This window comes from Cucumis sativus, chromosome 7 (genome assembly GCF_000004075.3).
Source record: "Cucumis sativus cultivar 9930 chromosome 7, Cucumber_9930_V3, whole genome shotgun sequence".
Taxonomy (NCBI): domain Eukaryota; kingdom Viridiplantae; phylum Streptophyta; class Magnoliopsida; order Cucurbitales; family Cucurbitaceae; genus Cucumis; species Cucumis sativus.
The window spans coordinates 21,744,086-21,757,845 of NC_026661.2; the positions used below are offsets into that span (position 1 = coordinate 21,744,086).

Below are 13,760 nucleotides of genomic sequence, written 5' to 3' on the forward strand. Positions count from 1 at the left end.
AAGGTTATTATTTCTATCCCACGTCTAAAAGAAGACAACATGTTAATTACAATTGAATCTTATTTTAGCGTTCACTGTTGAAGTTATTTGTAAGAAAAAAAAATAAAGCAAAATAAAAGTTTTCGTAAAACGTGTGGACGGTGAGATCTATGGAAGAAAAAGCTGCTCTCTCTCTCTCTCTCTCTCTCTCTCTCTCTGCCTTTTGGCGTTTCCCTCTCTAAACTGTATAAAAGGAGAACCCAGTGGCAAGACCAATCAATAAGAACTTGGTGGTTTCCGAACCAATCTATTTTCCCTTAACACTTTCTCTTCCAACCTCCATTTTTTCCCATCTCTACAAAAGAAATCAACTTCCCAGTTCCCAAGGAATAAGAGAAAGAAAACTGGATGGCACTAGCAAATGAAATTATTGGATCATCTTTTCTTCACAAAACATCCTGTGTTGCTTCTCAGTTTCAAGGTAAGCAATTATTCAGGCCAATTTGGGTGGTTCCAGTAGAGAAAAGGCAGGTGGTTGCACAACTAAGGAAGGCTGTGAACAGCCCTGTGGCTGCTATCAGTGAGGATTTAATCCAGGCTGTCCCCTTGGCCGAGAAGCCGGTTAAATACAAGGTCAGAGCCGTTGTAACTATCAGAAACAAGAACAAGGAAGACATTAAAGAAACTATTGTTAAGCATTTGGATGCTCTCACTGATAGGATTGGCCAGAACGTTGTTCTCCAACTTATCAGCACCGAGATTGACCCAAGTGAGTCATTTTTCCTTTTTTTTTTTGTTTATTTGTGTTCTTTTTTCCAATTTATGGACGTCCTATGAGTTTTCCACTTCTGGGTTTGCTTTGTTTTCATGTTTTCGTTGTAGTTTTTTTGAGAAAACCTTTTGTCTTCTTCCTGACTATAATAGTTTTATCTGATTTTGTCTGAATCTAAAAGAGTTTTACTGAATTGATTTTCATTTGGAACATTGAAGAAACAAACGCTCCAAAGAAAAGCAACGAGGCTGTTTTGAAAGATTGGTCAAAGAAAACTAATCTAAAAGCCGAGAGAGTAAATTACATAGCAGATTTTTTACTGACCTCGGACTTTGGAGAGCCTGGAGCCATCACAATTACCAACAAGCATCAACAGGAATTCTTCTTGGAGACTATCACAATCGAGCAATTTGCAAATGATCCTATTCATTTCCCCTGCAATTCCTGGGTTCAGTCCAGAAAAGATCACCCTGCGAAGAGGATATTTTTCTCTAATAAGGTAAATTTTAAAAAAGTAAAAATAAAATATCAACGTTTTTTCTTAGTTCAGCTTTTGTAATTTGTTTTCAACTAAATAATAAAGACCTTTATGAGATAATGCGAGTTAAAGCTGATGTGATGTATTGTTTCATATATCTGTTTTTAAATGTCTCCACGTCCTCTTGTCATTTTAATGAATGACAAATATAAGTCCCATATCATAGACTATAGGGGAGGTGAAAAGAAAGGGAGGAGAATTTGCAAGCCTTTGTTTTCCGTTCGAAACTATTCTTTATTTAATTGTTTCATTCCTTTCTACAGTTCTGAATCTGCTAAACTATTTGATAAGATTGCCTGTGGACCCAGAATTCGATCTAACAAAACTATAATCAAATCATCAAGTTTGCTACTTTTGCGATTATGAGCATGCCAATCATAAATGAAGAAGAATAATTTCAAACCGAAAAGAGCTAAAAATTGTAATCGAACCTTCCTGCAAAATCGCATGTTCTCTTTCAATCTTGCTGTAAATTTTTGAATGGCTATCTAATGTGTGTTCCACAATTCTGCAGCCTTATCTTCCAGGTGAAACACCTGCAGGGATTAAAAAATTAAGAGAGATTGAGCTTAAAGACATTAGAGGTGATGGGAAAGGAGAAAGAAAACTGTCTGATCGAGTATATGACTTTGATGTGTACAATGATTTGGGAAATCCAGACAAAGGAATAGAATACGCTCGCCCAAGGCTTGGTGGTGAGAAAATTCCATATCCTAGAAGATGTCGCACCGGACGTGCCCCTTCCGAGACTGGTAAAATTTGACACCAGCCTTTGAATTATAACAATGATTACCAAAAGCTATATAAAATCCTTATCTTATAACGGTATGTATACTACAGATATGACTGCAGAGAGTCGAGTTGAGAAACCGTTACCCATGTACGTGCCAAGGGACGAACAGTTTGAGGAGTCTAAAAAAACTTCTTTCTCTCTTGGGAGGCTTAAGGCAGTTCTTCACAACTTAATTCCATCCCTCAAAGCCAGCATTTTGTCAAACAAACATGATTTCCATGGTTTCTCAGATATTGACAGCCTTTACAGTGAAGGGGTTCTCCTTAAATTAGGCTTGCAAGATGAACTCCTAAAGAAGCTCCCACTGCCAAGAGTTGTGAGTGAATCCAGCCAAGGACTGTTAAGATACAACACACCCAAGATCCTTTCCAGTAAGTGACATCATCATCCTTTAAAAGTGTTATTCATACAAGCATGCAATTGACTAACATACCATCAGTTTGCAAAATTACTTCTCATAAAGATTCAAATCAACTGTTTTACAGAATTAAAACAATCCAAATTAATGAAATAGAAAAGTCTTTTCAACTTTGGTAACCCCAGAAGCTACCTTCCTAGATAGGCATTGCCATACCACATCAATTTTTGCTTGAATGCAAAATTGACAAACCCAAATCATTCTTAACTAACTTTCATCGAAATTAATTTTGTGAGTCATGTTGAACTTGCAGAGGACAAGTTTGCCTGGCTGCGAGATGACGAATTCGCCCGCCAAGCAATAGCAGGAGTTAACCCAGTCAACATTGAGAGACTCAAGGTTTTCCCTCCTGTGAGCAACCTTGATCCCGACGTTTATGGTCCACTGGAATCTTCCCTTAAAGAAGAGCACATTCTTGGCCAAATTAATGGGATGACCGTGCAGCAGGTGAATTATCACGTCAAGATGTTAACCTATCACTCAGATATTTTCTCACTAAAACAAGAATTGACAACCACATTTTCAAATCCTAATATCATCTCCCTTCAAATTGCTTTGATTGTTACAGGCATTGGATGAAAACAAATTGTTTATAGTGGACTACCATGATGTTTACCTTCCATTTATTGATCGGATCAACTCTCTCGACGGCCGGAAAACATATGCAACTCGCACAATATTCTTCTTGACACCACTTGGAACTCTCAAACCTATCGCCATAGAGCTCAGCCTTCCATCAACCGCACCAAGTTCTCGATCAAAGCGCGTCGTAACTCCACCAGTCGACGCCACAAGCAACTGGACATGGCAGCTCGCCAAGGCTCACGTCTGCTCCAACGACGCCGGAGTTCATCAACTTGTTAATCACTGGTAATTGAGCAAACTTTATAACTCCAAAAGACGAAATGGATTAAGCTTTCTGATTACTAAAAATGGCTTACTATTGATGACAGGTTGAGAACGCATGCAACCTTAGAGCCATTCATATTGGCAGCACACAGGCACCTAAGCGCAATGCACCCAATCTTCAAGCTCTTAGACCCACACATGCGATACACAATGGAGATCAACGCATTAGCGCGCCAAAGCCTGATCAGTGGCGACGGAGTGATCGAGTCTTGCTTCACTCCAGGCCGTTACTGCATGGAGATCAGTGCCGCAGCTTACAAAAATTTTTGGCGCTTCGACATGGAAGGCCTTCCCGCCGATCTCATACGCAGGGGAATGGCTGAACCGGACCCTTCAAAGCCTCATGGACTCAAGCTTTTGATGGAGGATTATCCATACGCTAGCGATGGGCTTCTTATTTGGGCCGCAATCGAGAATTGGGTAAAAACCTATGTAACTCATTACTATCCAAACCCTAACATGATCCGCGAAGATGAAGAGTTGCAATCCTGGTACTGGGAGTCCATCCATGTAGGCCACGGCGATCTCCGCCATGAAACCTGGTGGCCAGAATTGAACAACTGCGACGATCTCATCTCCATTCTCACCACGCTCATCTGGCTCTCATCAGCACAACACGCAGCACTAAACTTCGGCCAGTATCCATACGGAGGCTACGTACCAAACCGACCTCCATTAATGCGTCGACTAATTCCCGACGAGAACGATCCAGAGTACACGATCTTCCTGAACGATCCTCAGAAGTATTTCCTCTCAGCGTTGCCTAGTGTCCTGCAGGCGACGAAGTTCATGGCGGTAGTAGATACACTATCAACTCACTCGCCGGACGAGGAGTACCTCGGAGAAAGACAGCAGCCATCGATTTGGACGGGGGATGCGGAGATGGTGGAGGCATTTTACGGATTCTCGGCGGAGATCGGAAGGATCGAGAAGGAAATCGATAGAAGAAATGCAGATGGACGGCTGAAGAACCGGTGCGGCGCCGGAGTTTTGCCGTATGAACTGCTAGCGCCGAGCTCGGAACCGGGAGTTACCTGCCGGGGAGTACCAAATAGTGTGTCGATTTGAGGGGAATTCCATTTCCCGCCATTGTTGAGTTGAGTTTAAGAGGTCAGTGTTTCAAAAGAAACGTGACGCGAGGGAGGAATATTTATATGAATTTATTTAAATATTTTAGAGAGGGAAAAGAAAATAGTAAAAATTTAGGGATATTTTTGTAAATGCTGTAAAGCCTCGTAGCTTTAATGATTAATTAGATGAAATTAATTAAGCAATAAAGTTTGTTCAATTGGTCTATAGGATGTGTAGAATATGCATTGAAGCTTAATGTAGAACCATTTTTAATTTATAATATGATGGTAAATTGTAATGGAAGATTCTTATAACCTAACGTATATCCAAACTTCTTATATAGTTTAATTTGATAGATAATTAATTAAGGACGATAAATATAATTCTTCTTAAAACTACAAATAGATGAGTTAAATTAACATCTTGATAAATTTGTAGATAAAATTATCTAAATACTTTATTTAACATATATCTATATGTAGTGAATATGTCTTATAATATCTTATAATATTAACTATAATTGGTGAGAAATAAAATTTTAAAAGTAAAATATCAAGATTTTATATGCATTTAAACATTTCTAAAATGTTCCTAGTTCAATTTACACGTAAATTTGTACTATTAATTAGTTTCAAAATTAGAGATTTTAAGTTCATTTTTATATATTGTAAACGAAAAAGTAGTATAAATTTTGTATTTTTAGTTCGGCTTGAAAAGGCACATAAAGCACATTATTTGATGTAAAGTAGAGTTTCATAATTATCATATAAATAAATTGATTTATGATTAATATGTAAGAGGTTTGAACTCTTGATTTTATTTATTTGTTTAGAAAATCAATATTTCTATATCTTGAATTAATTAAGAAAGCTTCCAATTGATGACATTCTATGAAATGATTCGATATAGAATAAGAGAAATTTTAATGGTATTCTAACTAAATTAATTTTTTTTTATGAATTTCCTATTTAACATGATCATATTAATTAGGAACTTATACAACACGTGTGTATGTGTGTGTATATGTATGGATGTGTGTATATATAGGTTGAAAAAATAATTAAACAATAGTGTTAGTGAATAATCATATTTCACATTTGGAAAATTAACAACTTTCCAATCTCCTATTTAATGACATCATTTTTTAATAACTAAAAATAATGTTTGAATTCAAGCAAACTACCACCGACGTATGTAAATTGATAAAATCCCGCTATCGTTCCAAAAGCCAATGATTTGATACTTTGGTGGTATAAGTTCAACTTAAAAAACAAACATATTATTATAACATAGGTTTAACATTTTAGGTAAAAGAATACTTCTATTCCCCAACTTTTATAGAAGTAACAATTTAGTCTTTAAACTTTGATTTGTAACGATTTCCTTTATAAACTTTTAATTTTTTAACAATTTAGTCCTTAATATTTACTATCTAACAATTTCAACTTATCTTTAATGTTTAAATTTTTCAACGATTTAGTCTATATTAATGTAAAAATGTGTGTGAAAATTTAATAAGAGATCTTCCATAAATAGATTGATAAATTAATTAGAGTCTCGATAATTTTTATAAAAGACAATGCGTACATCATATAATAGTAAAAATTGACATTAAATTTTGATTAATTTTGCTTATGTTAGAAACTAAACTGTTACAAATTCGGAAGTACAATAACTAAACTGTTACATACAAAAGTTCAATGACTAAATTGATACAAAATTGAAAGTTTAGAGAGTAAAAATGTTTCTTAGCCGAGAAAACTTAAAAGCTAACATTTCAATTTGTTTAATAAATAAAATAAAACAAAAAAAATATTTGGCTTGGAAAGAAAATTTGAAATTAATATGGTTTGACTAATTTATAGTTTGATTAATCTTTTCAAAAAAGATAAAAGAAGTTAATGTTCAAAGGCAAAAACAGTAAAGAGCAATGATGAAACATAATGAAAATTTGTTTTTCTTTCCATAATTTGAAAGATTAGAATGATAAACATAAACTAAAAGCCCAAAAACAAACACATGAAAAATGGTACCAAATCAAACCACAAGTTGAGTTGAGTTGGTGGACTACAACCCTTTTAAATTTGAGTGGGTTGGTAAAGATATGAAATATTGGGCTATACCATTCAACAATATGATAGCAACCATTAATTTAGACATTTCAATTTTTCCATTTTCAACTTTGAATTTCATGCTATGGATTTCAACTTTTCCACCCCATGAGGAAAATCAAATGGATACACAACCGAGAAAAGGTGTACCATGTGAGAACCTATAATTGAAAACTCGGGGTGGATTGCATAAAGTAGGAGCGATCTCGATTGGTTGGAGTTGGTTTTCTGACAAAATTGATCACAACTCGACTATAGTCGGTTTGGTAAAGGGTCAAACTAACTTAGACATTGATGAGTAAAGGTCGGTTTAACACATAAAAATATATTTTGGAAATCCTCGATTTTGAGCTTTTTGAAACCGACCCCTTTCGTTTTTCGACTAATCGACTTCGGTTTGGTCTCTGTCGACTCAATTTTTTGATATATTGTGCTCATTCGTAATATAAAGATGGATGCAGGTTTAGATGCACTAGCTGATGTTTCCTTAGAAAATTCTTTTTTTTTTCTTTTTAATTAGCAATACTTTTGTTACTTTCAAAATGGACTTTATTTATGTATTTCACTATTATAAGGTATCTATAATTTAAGGGAAGATAGAATTTAGTTAGACTTGAATTAAAATTGACATATCTGGTTCGAAAAAAGTTATAATTCATTCTCTATGATTCGATAAAACCTCTCACAAAAAATTTGTAACAGCTCGAGTTTAGGAATGATACTCGATATCACATTTAAATGGTAGAAATCCTCGAAATGTAGAAGTATTGTTAATAATTTTTGTAAGGTACATCTTCCTCTTTAGTGATTAAATCACAAGAACTCCAAGGTTAGATATTTTTAGAGTTCGATCAGTCGATATTCTAACTTTTAAAACAATCTATAAATGTTCACGACGACTAATAATTTAATTAGTCAAATATATATTTAAGAAAAGTGGTACAAAGGAATTTGTTAATTTTTTCTTTTGCTTCCGATGATCATTGATTGAATTTGAGTTTTATTATCCTATTCAATGAGCTTTACCCCTTTTTAAATAATATTTATGTTTTAATTTCAATTTATGTTAAGAGGTTTTTCTTTTCTTTCTTTTTATATTTTCAAAGGTTGAATCACACATTTCTAGTAATTCATAAAGAGTAAAATAAAATTCAACAATCATGAGTTAAAATTCCACTGTAAAATAAGTCATAGAAATTTATCAACCAACAAACTATTGCATTTCTAAATGGTTTTTTCTCTAAACAATTTTACTCTTTATTCAAAGATAAAAAGGAATATCAATGTGAAATAGAACAACAAGTAGATATTACCGAATGTAAAACCATGATGTAAATAGTAAAAATTGAAATATCAAAATAAACATCATTACATATTGGATGAATATTAATTCTATAAAAAAAACTATAAAACAATATTTGAATATGTACCTTACTTATTTTCACTTATAAATTAGGTTATACTCGTTTGTTATTGGTTAGGATCAATTGATGAGATTTTTTTGATATTTTTGGTGTATTTACACAAAGATATATTAGCGTTTATTGATTAATCTTTAAAATCAATAATATTATACCTTACAATTTACGAATATATCGACATTTTGATGGATATACTACTTTTCATTAACCTATGTTCTTTAGTAAAACAAATCACTTTTAAATTTAGTTTTCCTAAGAATGAATATTACTAGATTAATATAACTAAATCATAACTATTGTTTTCTAATTTAAATTTGAAAACATTCAAACAAGGTTGTGCTTCATTTCACAAGTGATTTTTTTCAAAACACAAACGTTAATAAATATTTTGAAAGCTACAATCAATCTATCATACTGAAATAAAACGTTGATAATAGAACTTCTAAATGAATAGAAATCAAAATATTAACAAACTTGATAGAAATCTACGAAAGCTTGATTGGAAAATTTATGAGCAACAACATCAAGTTCTCCATAGAGATCGAAAAAAACAAAAATTGTTTAGGTTTCCATTCACAAGAGGTCTTCATTGACCTCAACTTCTTGGAAACCAAAAGAAAAATATGAAAAACAAATACCAAAAACAAACTAACAAACAAACCAACGAACTAACATCTATTGTTTCCCCCTATAGTTTCTTATGTCCAACATTGATTTTAGCCCAAACTATACTAACAAAACATGAACTTCAACTATCTATTTTCAACAAAGGTTGTATCGGAATGAACGGCACCAGATCTCGATCTCGACCTCGACGACAGTAACTTAAGCCTATAGCTTCGACCTTTTTGGTCCCGATTAGCAGGTTTCTCCAACTCTTTGATATCTTCACTTGGGACAATATACACAAATGGCTCAATTAGAAACTCTTTCATCTTTAGAATAGCTTCCAAATCCTTCACCACTGAGCTCATTGAAGGCCTACATTTTGGGTGGTGGCTGAGGCATTGGTGAGCTAATGCAGCCAATTTTTTAGACCCTTCATTTGAGTATTGACCCTCAAGCCTTGGATCAATTATCTTCTCAAGTTTGTGGTAATCTTTCAAGAGATGCCTTCCCCATGCCACTAAGTTTTGTTCTCGGCTCGGCCGACTATTGTCAATTGCTCGTCGACCGGTTAGCAACTCTAGTAGAAATACTCCAAAGCTGAACACATCACTCATGGTTGACAAATGCCCTGAAAAAAAAAAACACAAAATTTTGATCAGAAATGGTTGCAAATTTATGTGAGTTTTATTTTTTTAGACAACTTTTAAATGTGTTATATGAACTTTCTAACCCTACAGGCACATGTACATGTAGCTACCACACTAGAACAACGTAAATCTCTATCTCAATTCTCTATTGTTTACACTTTTCTATTTATCTTTACTTGTCGATTTCATAATACAATTGCTAGCTAACCTGTCATGACGTATTCTGGGGCTGCATAACCTTCGGTCCCCATGATTCGAGTCGTTGCGTGCATATCATCTTCGTCAATACCATTTATAGCCAATCCGAAGTCCGAAAGTTTGGGATTGTAATCCTAAAAGAAGAAAATCATATCAATATTAGTGATCGCGTCATTTTGATCTACGATAAATTTCCTAAAGATTGGTTAAGTAGGTAGAGATGACGTTACCGAGTCGAGTAGGATGTTCGAAGCCTTGAAATCTCGAAAAATGATTGGTTTTTCAGTTTCATGAAGAAAAGCAAGACCTTTTGCTGATCCCAATGCAATCTTCATCCTTTGTAACCATGTCAAGTTGGAAACATAGCAACCTAAACCCAAAAGAAAAACAATATTAGAACACTAAACTAATTAAGCATAACAGAAAAAAGATAGAAGCAGCCATAGCTCTTTCCTATTGAATTACCTTTAAACAACACATCCTCCAAGTTTCCTCCTTCCATATATTCATACACAAGAAGCCTTTGTTCATCTTCAAGACAATATCCAATCAAATTAACAAGATTTGGGTGTCTCAATTGCCCTAGAAAAAACACTTCAGCCTACAAACAAAAGAAAAACAGAGCAAATGTTCAGTAATCAACCCCAGATTACATTAAAAAAAAACTTCATAAAAGCATCAAAATGATATTCACCAGCCACTCTCTATGGCCTTGAGAGCCATCCAAGTCCAAAATCTTGACAGCCACTTGCTGTGATTTCAAACCTGGCTTGAAATTCTCACCAATGAACCCTTTAAACACAGGCCCAAATCCTCCTTCACCCAAATAATTACTTTTTATGAAACATTGAGTGAGTTCTTTAAGTTCATTAAAGGTGAAAATTTGAAGATTTGAACCAATACAAGAGTTCGAAAGATCACTGATAACTGATAAAGATGATCTAACACTCATATCAGAAAATGATGAGATTCTTCTGAGAGAGATTTTTTTTGAAGTTTGAATTCCATTTGAAGAAGAAGAAGAAGAAGAAGAAGAAGAGCCTTTGAGCAGCTTTTTTGGCTTTAAACAACTGGGCATCAAATACTTTGGAGAGAATAATGATAGCTTTTTGAAACCCATAGCTCACTGAAGCTTTTTTGGAATGTTATGGTTTTCTGCTCATAAAATTTGGGACAAGTCCTTGGGGTTTATATAGTGTCTGATGAATTGGGGTCTAGAATGATATTAAAAGTCAAGTCAGGTTTTTTAAGCTAATGATGACTAAACAAGTTGGGTTCTTTTTGTGTGGGTCATTGTTCAAATATGGGGTCCGTTCGAACGATGACCAAATGTACTAAAGATAAATGAAATTATCTTAACATAACTCTTATACACCTAAATTTTTAGGCCTTTCACATTCACTCTATAACACAAAGCCGTCGAGGTTAAAACCTACAAAGAAGAAGAGAACTTCTTACACTCTCTTAAACGTGATATGTTATAAAACGAGAAGTGGTCTTAGGTAAGCAAAAAGGGAAACAAGTGGATTGAAATGGGAACTTCTGTAGAAATAGATCTCAAAATAGAGGCTAAAAATCCAGTTTGTGTGGGGAATAAGAGATGGGATTTTGGATTTTCTTGACTTTGATTATTAGGGAAAAGGAGGGATTTTAGTGGGAGGGTCATAAATTTTCAAAAAGTTGGTTTGTTTTTCATTTTTGATTTTTGTTTGGACATATGTTGATTTTGCAATTTCTTAGCAAATTCATACGTTTGTTGAATTTTGTTCTGAGGAAGAGAGTATGAATGTGAAGAGGCCATCCATTTTTGTATGTGTGGGCGCCGTGTGAATTACACACAACTTAAGAACTATTTATATATAATATCGATTTGATTATTTTTTAGATTAAGTTGATTAAATTAGAGTTTAGTTTTAACTTCAATCGAATTTTTTTCCTTTCTTTTAATAATGTATTGGATAGAAGAATCAAACTTCTAACTTCGAAATTGATATTACAAATTTGATAGCCCTTAAAGTTACATTTGTTTCGGTCGATTTTTTAAAAAAGTAAATAGTATTTTTTATACTTTCTATGAGATATTTACATCAATCTAGTTTATAAATTAATACAAAGTGTGTTTAGTTCCTTTTTCTTTTTCCTATTTGATTCTTTAGAAAATAGTTTTATAACTTTTAGTTTGGTTGAAAAATTATTTTAAATGAAAAAACATCTCAAAATATTTACAAATATAGCGAAATATCACAATCTACTTAGGTATATTTATAAAGATACACACAACTAGTAGTTTATATTTGTGTGATCTATCGTAAATAGACGATGATACTGTCATATTTTGGTTCGTTTTTCTATATTTGAAAATAGCGATTTTTTCAAGTAAATTTCAAATAGTTAGTATGTCACAAATTTGAGGGCAATTGTCAAAAAAAATAGCAAATTTGATAAAATATCAGTTTCTATTATTGATAGAATTCAAAATTTTGCTATAATTTGTAAATATTCTAATTTATTTTACTATTTTAAAAAATGTTCCTAAATTTGATGAGTTTGTTTTTTGAAATAAGAAATGTTCAAATATGCCTTTTACTACTAAGTCATGATATATGAGCAACTATTATTTAAGGTTGGAATGGAATTTAATTAATAAAGTATACTTTGATTAGTTTAATATTGTCTAACCATAAATGTTTCAAAAATAAAATAAAGGTATGTTTAGTTTAACTTTACAAATATTTAATAGATTTTTAAAAAGAAAGTTTTATGTCAACTAATCCTAAAAAATTCATCCATTTTTAATTGGCAAACTTTTGTTTAAATAATTAAAGAAACTATATTAAACACAATTTAAATTATTAAACTAAAACCATGCACCCCATACTAAATGATCTAATTAAAATTTAAAATGTACACTATTTTTTATATAACATGTCATATCAATATCTATAATAATAATAATAATAATAATAACAATTAATTTGTTAAAGACCTTTATTTTTTTGTTGTTCATTATGTCAAATGTAATTTTAATATTGTTTTGAATTTTGAGATAATGTATAATATATATCAAAGTATGAATTAAATAATTACGCGTGTCTTCCACTAACAAATTTGGACTTTAGCTTTTAGCCTCAATTCAAATAGTGTTTGATACTTTATTTTCTTATATTTCATGGGATTGTAAATCCAAAGTCCACTTGGACGTATGAATGTAAACACTACCTTTCAATTCAATTATAAATTAAATCCTCAAATTGATTTTCAATTTTCTTTACTTTTAATTATTTCGTTTAATTATTAATTTTATCCTAAAACATTAATTTTGTTTTTGTGACTTTATTTTGATGCTCTAATCATTTCAAGTAATTATGAAAAATGAGAAGTGAAGAATGTGTATGAAGAGAAATGTTTAGGACTTGTGTTTTTGTTTAAATAGATTTAATTTTCAAAAATGAAAAAACGAACAATACTTGAGTTGTTGAAATTTTTATTAGCAACTTTTAATTGCAACCAAAATCGAGTCTAATTATTCCATAAAATTCAAATTGCATGTCAAAGTAAATAGTATATGGTATGTTATTTAAGTCTCATTTTTTAGTGGGGTAGGTAATATATTCTTAAATTATTGAATATTTTTTTAAAATTCGTTAATCTAACAAACACAATTTTAATGATATCCAAAACTAATTAAACACACATTAAATAGTTCAAAAATTCATTACTCTTTTTAAATTAAAAAAACTATCATACTTCTAAATCTTTCTCGTATATCAAATAGACACAAACGTCAAAAGCTTCATAAACTAAAACTTGCCGTTTAACCTTAAGGTTCACAACAAAGCTTAGTTGTGCTTTAACACTACAAAAGGGAAGGTTGTTTTCCCCAAGCGCTTAGAAGAAAGATTCTGACTACACTTCCTCACAAAGCATCTTTACAAATCTCTTTTGTTCTACAAAACACGTTTGAACCAACTCTAGAAAGGGTTAAAAATCACCTGTACTTATGAGATGAAGTAAAAAATAGAGAGAGAGAGAGAGACCATTCTCAATCATGGCTTTAATTAAAAAAAAAAAAAAAAGTGTCCAACACTCTTGCTTTGAAGATTCATGATAGAATATTTTATAAAAACAAATGAAAGAATTTAGGAGAAGAGGACTGGTCAGTCATCAGAAAGATATTGGCAAAATCAAAGTCTTGGCTCACCTTTAAGACTGTAACTTTAGCTGACTTGTTCTAAATGACATTACAAAAAGAAAAAAGCATACATATCTTTATCTTATTATTTTATGTACAAAC

General features: G+C 32.3%; 2 protein-coding genes across 2 annotated transcripts; one reads left to right on the plus strand and one right to left on the minus strand.

Annotated features, from left to right (window-relative positions):
• The first annotated feature begins 251 nt into the window (after window positions 1-251).
• LOC101204952 (linoleate 13S-lipoxygenase 3-1, chloroplastic) lies at window positions 252-4,783 on the plus strand. Its single transcript, XM_004141657.3, has 7 exons — window positions 252-748; window positions 970-1,250; window positions 1,804-2,041; window positions 2,130-2,453; window positions 2,754-2,947; window positions 3,069-3,370; window positions 3,454-4,783. Exons 1-7 carry the CDS (start codon window positions 388-390, stop codon window positions 4,475-4,477), a joined length of 2,724 nt encoding a protein of 907 aa, XP_004141705.1. The 5' UTR covers window positions 252-387; the 3' UTR covers window positions 4,478-4,783.
• Window positions 4,784-8,498: 3,715 nt separating this feature from the next.
• On the minus strand, window positions 8,499-10,611 carry LOC101211828 (serine/threonine-protein kinase RIPK). Its single transcript, XM_004141766.3, has 5 exons — window positions 10,161-10,611; window positions 9,932-10,067; window positions 9,697-9,836; window positions 9,477-9,600; window positions 8,499-9,249 (listed from the first exon to the last, which is right to left on the minus strand). Exons 1-5 carry the CDS (start codon window positions 10,584-10,586, stop codon window positions 8,765-8,767), a joined length of 1,311 nt encoding a protein of 436 aa, XP_004141814.2. The 5' UTR covers window positions 10,587-10,611; the 3' UTR covers window positions 8,499-8,764.
• Window positions 10,612-13,760: the final 3,149 nt, after the last annotated feature.